General features: G+C 47.1%; 1 protein-coding gene across 1 annotated transcript in view; it reads right to left on the reverse strand.

The window, feature by feature from the left end:
• The window catches only part of NDUFA10 (NADH:ubiquinone oxidoreductase subunit A10), a gene marked incomplete at both ends in the record, with an annotated part of 15578 nt that extends 6633 nt beyond the window's left edge, over nt 1-8945 (reverse strand). Inside the window, 3 exons of the mRNA XM_010173574.1 lie at nt 3330-3451; nt 7920-8006; nt 8730-8945. Of these exons, the coding sequence (XP_010171876.1) occupies nt 3330-3451; nt 7920-8006; nt 8730-8945 (425 nt within the window). The remainder of the gene's footprint in view (nt 1-3329; nt 3452-7919; nt 8007-8729) is intronic.
• Between the last annotated feature and the right edge of the window lie 300 nt (nt 8946-9245).

A 9245-nucleotide genomic window follows, 5' to 3' on the forward strand; every position in this document is an offset into this window, starting at 1 on the left:
GGCATTGGAACAGGCTGCCCAGGGAGGTGGTGGAGTCACCTTCCCTGGTGGGATTGAACAGACGGGCAGACGAGGTGCTCAGGGACATGGGTTAGAGGTGGGATTGGCAGTGTTGGGTTTATGGTTGGACTCTGATCTTAAAGGTCTTTTCCAACCACAACGATTCTACAATTAGCCATATGAGTACGATTCTTTGGACATGCTAGTGAACGTAGAAAGAAAGGGAAAAGCAGGTGAAAGAAGAATGTAAAAGTGAAAAACTTTCTTCCAATTTATTTCAGTTTGTTACAGGAATCACCTCATTTTCCCTGAGTTCACATAAATTAAGAGAACCATCCATCAACAGCCTCCAAAAGATGAGCTTTCCAAGGACTGATCAATCTTAGCGACCTGAACGATCCAGGAAGTTCTATATAATCACCCAGAAAACTGGAGAAGATTGAGTCTGCCTTTCCAACACAGGCCAACGTACATCCATGTCCACAGTTTCAGACAAGTGCATGTGGGCAACCATCCACTCCAAAATCTTCCTCTGAAATTTCATGGTTATCATACCTGCTGTTAAACAGTTCATCTTCTGCACAGTGTACTTTAATCATAGAATCATGGAATGGTTTGGGTGGGAAGGGACCTTAAAGCTCATCCAGTCCCACCCCCCCTGCCAGCAGCAGGGACACCTTCCACTAGACCAGGTTGCTCAAAGCCTCATCCAACCTGGCCGAGAACACTTCCAGGGAGGAGCAGCCACAGCTTCCTTGGCCAACCTGGGACACTGTCTCACCACCCTCACACCAAACAATTTCTTCCTCACATCTCAGCTCCATCTCCCCTCTGCCACTTTCAAGCCATCACCCCTTGTTCTGTCACTCCCTGCCCTTGGCCAAAGTCCCTCCCCAGCCTTCCTGGAGCCCCTTCAGGTACTGGGAGGCCACTAGAAGGTCTCCCCGGAGCCTTCTCTTCTCCAGGCTGAACAGCCCCAACTCTCTCAGCCTGTCCTCACAGCAGAGCTGCTCCAGCCCTCGCATCATCCTCGTGGCCTCCTCTGCACTGGCTCCAGTAGCTCCATGTCCTTGTGCTGTTGGTGGCCCCAGCACTGGAGGCAGCACTGCAGGTGGGGTCTGAGGAGAGCGGAGCAGAGGGGCAGAATCCCCTCCCTCCACCTGCTGCCCACGCTGCTCTGGGTGCAGCCCAGGACATGCTTGGCCAAAATTCCTGGCATTTTGCATATAATGCCACATATGCAAAATGCCAGGAATTTCTCTCATCTGCCATAGATCCCTTCAGTTCAGCCCTAAAATTAAATTACATTTCCTGTTTGAAATGTTCATCCAAGATGCCTATTGTGCCAGAAAGATCTATGTCTCTGCTTGTTTAGCCCACTGGAGAGCTCTTCTTTTTTCCAGTGCCCCACAAGAGCAGCACACTGAATACCAATCAAACACTCCATCCACCAAGAAGGCAGAATTCCCCAAAAATACCATCCCCAAACAAGCACTACAGTGTTCAGCGCTGCCACTGACCCCAGAAAGTTACAAATGACACCAGCAATTTCTGCCTAAAGGTCTCAAAAATGCCACCGACCTTTACGCTCACAAGGACAAAGAACTCCCAGGTTCCCACCATTCATCCAGAAGTTTCTAATTCTGTCACTGAAGCTGCTAAAACAAAAAAGCTCTGGTTTGCCCCACACAAGGGCATCTTGTTCTTTAAAGGACAGAGGCAGGTTCAGTCACAGCCCAAACTGCTGGAGGGCAGAAGGGGAGAGTCACTCGACCAGCAGACTAAGCAATTCAGGCCACGCAGATCAGGAAGCAGCAAGGGCAGCCTTCCACTCACAGCTTTGAAGTGTCTCCCTTCAGCAATCATCAGCCTCCCTCTTAAATGAGCAGGAAACTGCAAATCCCCTCACCCCAGCATGCTAAGGTGCCACACGTGCTGCCACAGACACAGGCATCCCCAAGCATTTAAGAAACCTGCCATTTTTTTTTCTAATAAATCAAAGCTTTCTTCGAATCTCTCAGGCTTTCTACAATTAAATACTTCACCTGACGACACTTTCCACAGCCTTGGAACAAGGTTCAAAATAATTATCATTTAATCCCCATAAAACACCTGAGAAAAGCTAAAAGCATGTGTCCAAAATCATGAGGGTGGGGAGAACACCAAACCAACAACTTTACTTAGATTAATCATCAGGGCCACAAAGATGATGAGGGGCTGGAGCATCTGCCTTACGAGGAGAGGCTGAGAGAGTTGGGGCTGGTCAGCCTGGAGAAGAGAAGGCTCCGGGAAGACCTTCTAGTGGCCTCCCAGGACCTGAAGGGGCTCCAGGAAGGCTGGGGAGGGACTCTGGCCAAGGGCAGGGAGTGAGAGAACAAGGGGTGATGGCTTGAAAGTGGCAGAGGGGAGATGGAGATGAGATGTGAGGAAGAAATTGTTTGGTGTGAGGGTGGTGAGACAGTGTCCCAGGTTGGGCAGAGAAGCTGTGGCTGCTCCTCCCTGGAAGTGTTGAAGGCCAGGTTGGATGAGGCTTTGAGCAACCTGGTCTAGTGGAAGGTGCCCCTGCTGATGGCAGGGGGGTTGGGACTGGATGAGTCCCTTCCAACCAAGACCATTCCAGGGTTCTATGATTCTAGGTTCCACAACTGACAAAGATCAACAAGTAAGAATCAAGATCGTGACCTCAGACAAGGCTGAAGTTGCACTCGTGAGAAGAAGCAACTGTATTTCTTCCTCCTAGATTAGGCAGAAAGCAACCTGGATTTTGTATCTCATGGAATACCTACACAAAATTTGTTTTTATTTAAAATGGGTGGTTTCTCTGTGTTAACACAAAAGCACCAAGCAGTAATTTTCTTACTTTCAGAAGGTTAACTGAACTGGCTGCTCACAAGTGACTCACACACGAACATCAGCACAGGTCTGAAAAAGCAGTCAAGTGGGGAAGCTGGAGCCAGGGACCACAGCTGGGGCTTCTGGCACTCAGGAAGCACGGATAATCTTACTGTAGGAACCACAGTACCTGGACATGACTCCTGAAATGGCAGCTGCAGAGGCTGGTTTTGAAGAACATGTGAATTTGCTTGAATTTCTCATTACAGAAATGAGAATATGACGTTGCAGTCAAAAAAAGGAAATCTATTTATTTAATTTTTTTAGAGCAAGTGCACTAGAATATCCACTCACCACCAACACAGTCCTTTACACCTGAGAGGACAAGAAGCTTTTCTAAAGCAGAATTTTGCATCAAACCCCACAGGAATCACACATTAAGGGCATGAATACAACAGATATTAATAGGTAGTAACTGTGGCAAGAGATAAAATTACCTCGCCTTTCTCTTGAATCCTCTTCTGCACCTCTGGGACAGGTACATCTATATAAATGACCAAGTGAGGTGGTAGGAATTCACAAATGCTGATTTCTTTGATCTCCTTGTAGTGATCAACACCTGTATTAAAAAAAAACCAACCTAAGTACACTGGAGAGCTAAAGGCAGCTCAGCTGAACACAGATGCCTGTTCCAAATGAGGACAAGTGCAATAGGAACAGCATTAAAATTAAAACCTATCAGGTAATGAAGCTGCGATCATTTCTCAAGTGGTTTTTATTTCCTGTGTTTGCTAAATACATTGTACCTGTAAATAAACCACATCCAACACCTCTGTGCTTGGAGTCTCTTCTTCTTGGCTGATACAGCAAGTCTAGGGTAGGTTTTTCCTCCAATAGGGTTTGGGATGTTTTTAGGATAAATAATCATCCAGAAGCAGAAAGTAAAACACAATGAAACTAAGAAGCTTCACACACTGAGGTGTGAGAATCACAGAATCATTTAGTTGGAAAAGACTTCTAAGTTCATCCAGTCAAACCATAAACCCTGTGTGCTACATCTACATGTTTCTTGAACACCTCCAGGGATGGGGACTCCACCACTGCCCTGGGCAACCCCTTCCAATGCCTCAGAACCCTTGCAGCAAAGAAATTCTTCCTCACATCCCATCTCAACTGCCCTGGCCACAACTGGAGCCCATTTCCTCTTGTCCTGTCCCTTGCTCCTTGGTTGAACAGACCCACCCCCACCTCTCTCCACCCTCCTCCAAGGGACTTGCACAGAGCCACAAGGTCTCCCCTCAGCCTCCTTTTCTCCAGGCTCAACACCCCCAGTTCCCTCAGCCACAAGGGAACTCAGCACATTTGTGCTCCAGACCCTTCCCCAGCTCCGTTCCCTTCTCTGGACACGCTCCAGCACCTCCATGTCCTTCTTGGACTCAGGGGCCCAAAACTGAACCCAGCACTCCAGCTGCAGCCTCGCCAGTGCCCAGGACAGGAGGAGAATCTAAAATCAGTTATATCAAAGGGGGGATTCATATTTCTGACTTGACTTTACAGAAACCTATGTTTTTCCTCCATCATTCAAAGGCAATCTCTCAAAAGATCAGGGAGAGACTGCAGCACTCGGGTCACCCGAGGTGACCACTGGCTGGGGCTGCCATTTGCCAAGGCCTCATCCTAAGAGGACAGTGTGGCAGAGGTGGTAACGGAGAAAGTCAGATGCTTCAACACAACTTTGCAAGAAGTACTCTTATTTCCCACCACGTGAGGAAACCCAAGGACCAGGCAGGCATTTCCCCTGCCCTCCAAAGCATACACAAAGTCATGCTGGGGTAAAGCCACTCTTTTAAGAGGTCACCAACCCAGCTGTGTCCCTCCTCACCATACTGAAGGCATCCTCTGCACTACTGTTAATCAACAGCTCTGTGATCTACACAAGCAAGAGCGTTATCACCTCTCCAAAACCATGACAACCTGAGTGGACTTTGGAGGACCTCACCTTTCCACACAAAGAAATGTACCTGAGAAGAGTTGATGGGCTCTGTGCAACTGGGTTCTTCCATCACATCTATAACGTAAAGAATTTTGGGGGTAATAGTTTCATAGAATCATAGAATGGTTTGGGTTGGAAGGGACCTTAAAGCTCATCCAGTTCCAACCCCCCTGCCAGCAGCAGGGACACCTTCCACTAGACCAGGTTGCTCAAAGCCTCATCCAACCTGGCCTTCAACACTTCCAGGGAGGAGCAGCCACAGCTTCTCTGCCCAACCTGGGACACTGTCTCACCACCCTCACACCAAACAATTTCTTCCTCACATCTCAGCTCCATCTCCCCTCTGCCACTTTCAAGCCATCACCCCTTGTTCTGTCACTCCCTGCCCTTGGCCAAAGTCCCTCCCCACCCTTCCTGGAGCCCCTTCAGGTACTGGGAGGCCACTAGAAGGTCTCCCTGGAGCCTTCTCTTCTCCAGGCTGAACAGCCCCAACTCTCTCAGCCTGTCCTCACAGCAGAGCTGCTCCAGCCCTCAGATAATTTGGGGATTAAGAGGCCAGGAAGGTTCAGGGAAAGCATCTCCTCAACATTGAAGTGGCATGAATAGCAGAGGCTCCATTTAACCCCACTCAAGTGCAAGCTTTCCTCAACAAGGCTTAGCTAGAAACATGGTGCCAGGCTTTCCAATTCAAACAGTTTGAGAAAAATTTAAACTTACCATGCTCAGCACCACAGTCAGCAGCACCTCTAAGCAAGACATTTGCTGCTTAAACATTTTAGTACAATTTTTGTTGCTGGAATTTTCTGTTAACTCGAAGTTGTGGGTTGCTGGGCTTTGCCTGCCTCACCAACACAGAGCAGTAGGACACAGTCCATTCCAACCAGCTCTCAAACTCATTCAAAAAACAACTTACAGCGGGTGTTAAAATAACTAATACACACCTCCTAAACCTAAGCCAAATCAAACAAGACAGCAGAAACACCAGGCAGTCAGGGCAACTATTACCTTCACCTCAGGAGAAGCCAGAATGCCAGATGTGCCAAGAACAGACAGAAACAAGAACTGCAATAACTATTGATTTAGGGGTCAGCTAATGACTGGGGTTGACAGTTATTTTCTCCAGACTTTTGTGCAGCTCTAAGTTTGCATGTTTTGGCTGTGGCTGGTCTCCTACAGACATCACATAACTGTTCTGTTCCAAGCCAAGGGATGGAGACTCCCCAAGCATGCCCACAGTAACACTGTGCTGCTCAGGAGCTCAGTGCCCATAACCCTGAACCACAGCACTGCTGAGGTTGGGAGGAACATCTACAGACCAGCTGGTTCAACCACTCTGCCCAGAGTGGAGGCAACCAGAGCAGGTTCAATGTTCAAGTGGAGACCACAGATGAGTGGCACTCCTCAGGGGTCAGTACTGGGACTGGTGCTGTTTAACATCTCTGTCAGCAACATGGGACACTGGGATCAAGGGCACCCTCAGCAAGTTTGCCAACAACACCAAGCTGTGTGGTTCAGTCCACATGCTGGAGGGACAGGATGGCATCCAGAGGGACCTTGACAGGCTGGAGAGGGGGGCCCATGCCAACCTCATGGGGTTCAACAAGTGCAAGGTCCTACATCTGGGTCAGGGCAACCCCAAGCACAAATCCAGGCTGGGTGGGGAATGGCTGGAGAGCAGCTCTGAGGAGAAGGACTTGGGGTGCTGGGGGAGGAGAAGCTCAACATGAGGCGGCAACGTGCGCTGGCAGCACAGAGGCCAATAACCGTGTCCTGGGCTGCACCCAGAGCAGCAGATTTGGTGATCACCTCCCTCAACCTGCTGACAACACTCTTTATTCAGCACCCACGATGCTGGTGGCATCCTTTGCCACAAGGGCACAGTGTTGGCTCACTCAGCCTGATGTCCATCAAGACCCCCAGGTCATCCTCCACAAAGATTTCTATTCAGCTGTCTCCCAGTACACAGGGGTGCCTGCAGTTACTCCTTCCCACATCCAGGACTTTGCACCCCCTTTTGTTGAACTCCATGAGGTTATCATCCAACAATTTCTCCAGCCTGTTCAGCTTCTGAATATCACCAAAAAACATACAGCGTGTCAACCATTCCCCTCCCAATTTTCCACCAGCTGCAAACCTGCTGACATTGCACTCTGTCCTGTAATCCACATTTTAAATCCAGTTTAAACCTGGTTTGGCCCCAGTATCCTCCCCTGGGATACACCACTAGTTAATGGCCTCCAGTTGGGCTTTGCACTGTTGATCACAACCCTTTGAGTCCAACAGTTCAGCCACTTTTCAATCTACTACCCACATATCTAATCTACACTTCATCAGTTTGCCAATGAGGAGGTTCAGCGAGGCTTTCAGTGCTGTCCCTCGTAAGTGAAGATAAACAATATCCATTGCTCCGTGCTCATCCACTGAGCTAGCTTCCTGTGAGGAGCTACCAGGTGTTTGAGTGTGATTTCATTCTCAGAAAATTATGATGACTATTCTCCATCACCTTCACATCCTTCACACATTTGGAAATGGCTTCCAGGAGGATTTGCTCCATCAACTCCCTGCAGATCAAGCTGAGGCTGACTGGCCTGTAGAGCCCTGGATCTTCCTCCTTGCTCTTCTTGAAGACAAGAGCAACATTTGTTTTCTTTGAGATTCAAAAGGGAGCTGGTCATTTAAGGCAAGTAGGGCAAACCCTGTTGACCCATTATTTACCTCCCACCTAATGCTGCAAGATCACAGCCTGCCTGAAGGACCTCTAGTCTTCAGCAGCACGCTCACCCACATTTCCAGGGAACTACAACAGTGTCTGGCTGGCAGGACACAAGTCAGCAACACACAGAACACATGTTCTTTAACATAAAAGCAAGAACATATAAAGCATTGAATTAAAACTGTGTCTCATGGCTTGAGGCTGGTCCTTGATGCATGGAACAGCAGGGTGCTAAGCACCTTGCGAACAACTCTCAATATTTAAAGAAGTCCATCTTCCCAAGCAGACCTTTTTATTTCTTTTTTTTTTTTTAAACTAAACTACAACATTTCTGGCTGAGTTTATGGCAAAACAACTCCCTTTTGCACACAAGTAACTCACATCTCTTGTGGATGTAGCCTTCTTTAAACATGGCATCCAGAAACACAAAGTCGCTGTAAGGAGAGCGCTCCATCACCACACCTTGGCCTGCAATTCAAAGGAGGTTCCAATCAGCAAGGCTCAAAGAGGCTGCTGGCAGCAACGTTTAAAATTAAACACAGCACTGCTCTTATGGTCAATTTTTTGATTGCTTTTCTAGAAATTTTAAGTAAAACAAAAAAAATAAGCTCAGTACTATCGTTTTTAAGGAGTCCATTTACGTTTCTGTCTGATACCTCCTGGTATTTGCATCTTTTTTGGCAAACACTTATTAAAGCACAAGCAACAGGTAAACCAGTGTTGGCAGAGGAAATATTTTCTCAGCAGAAGATGTTAAAATGGTAACAATAGCATCACGAAGTAGTATTGAATGAAATAAAAGAGACTGAACAACAGATACAATCAGGAACTAAGTGGAGGGAGTTTTAAAAAGGACGTACAACTCGCTGCTGTCTTGGTTATGTTTAAAACGTCTTTTGGAAAATAATCATCAGGGATTGCCAAGTTAAAACTAATTAAATTGTTAATTAGTGTGTGTTTCCTTTGCCAGAAAGGATGTAAGACACTGCTCTGACATAAAATATGGGATATTTTTCTAAATTAACTGTCAACCTGTACACACTAAGGGAGAGGGGAATATAAAAAGCTTAACAATATAACAGCCTCTCATTTCCAAATGCAGATACTAGCACTTGAGAAGAGTTTAATCACAACTGACACTCATCATCACTTAATTCAGAAATTCTATTTCTTTACAGTGAAATCTCTAACCTGTGGCCAGCAGATGCTCCAAGGCATCAGCATACTGTAAAACCCGGTTACCAAAGAGCCAGGCCTGCAGTCGATACGAGTGTCCGTCGGGGCATTTGGGATCATTGTAAAATCTCTCCAGGTTACAGAAACCATTGAATTTCTCAGGCAGCAGCGTTCCATCTCCCGTGGTTCTGTCGAGGTAATGGATGTCTGCTTCTGGGAAATATTTCATCCCTGAGGAAAAAGAAACCCACACCAGAACACCAATCAAAACAGTCAGTTTTGTTCATTTACAGTGAACATCTACTCAGCTCACTGAAACATCCCAACTCTACTTTGAAAACAGCACTAAATCTTTTGGTCAATAATACCTAACGACTTGAAACCAGAAGCTTCAAACCAGAGTTGACTTTTGAGTGGACTTCCCAACCTGTTATCACAACAGCATGCAACACAACCCTGAGACTTGTCCTCCCTACAATCCAAAGCCAGGTGCAAAATAACAAAACAGGAGCTTCCTGGATGCATCTCAGC

This window comes from Antrostomus carolinensis, unplaced genomic scaffold (assembly GCF_000700745.2).
Source record: "Antrostomus carolinensis isolate BGI_N321 unplaced genomic scaffold, ASM70074v2 scaffold16138, whole genome shotgun sequence".
NCBI classification, from domain to species: domain Eukaryota; kingdom Metazoa; phylum Chordata; class Aves; order Caprimulgiformes; family Caprimulgidae; genus Antrostomus; species Antrostomus carolinensis.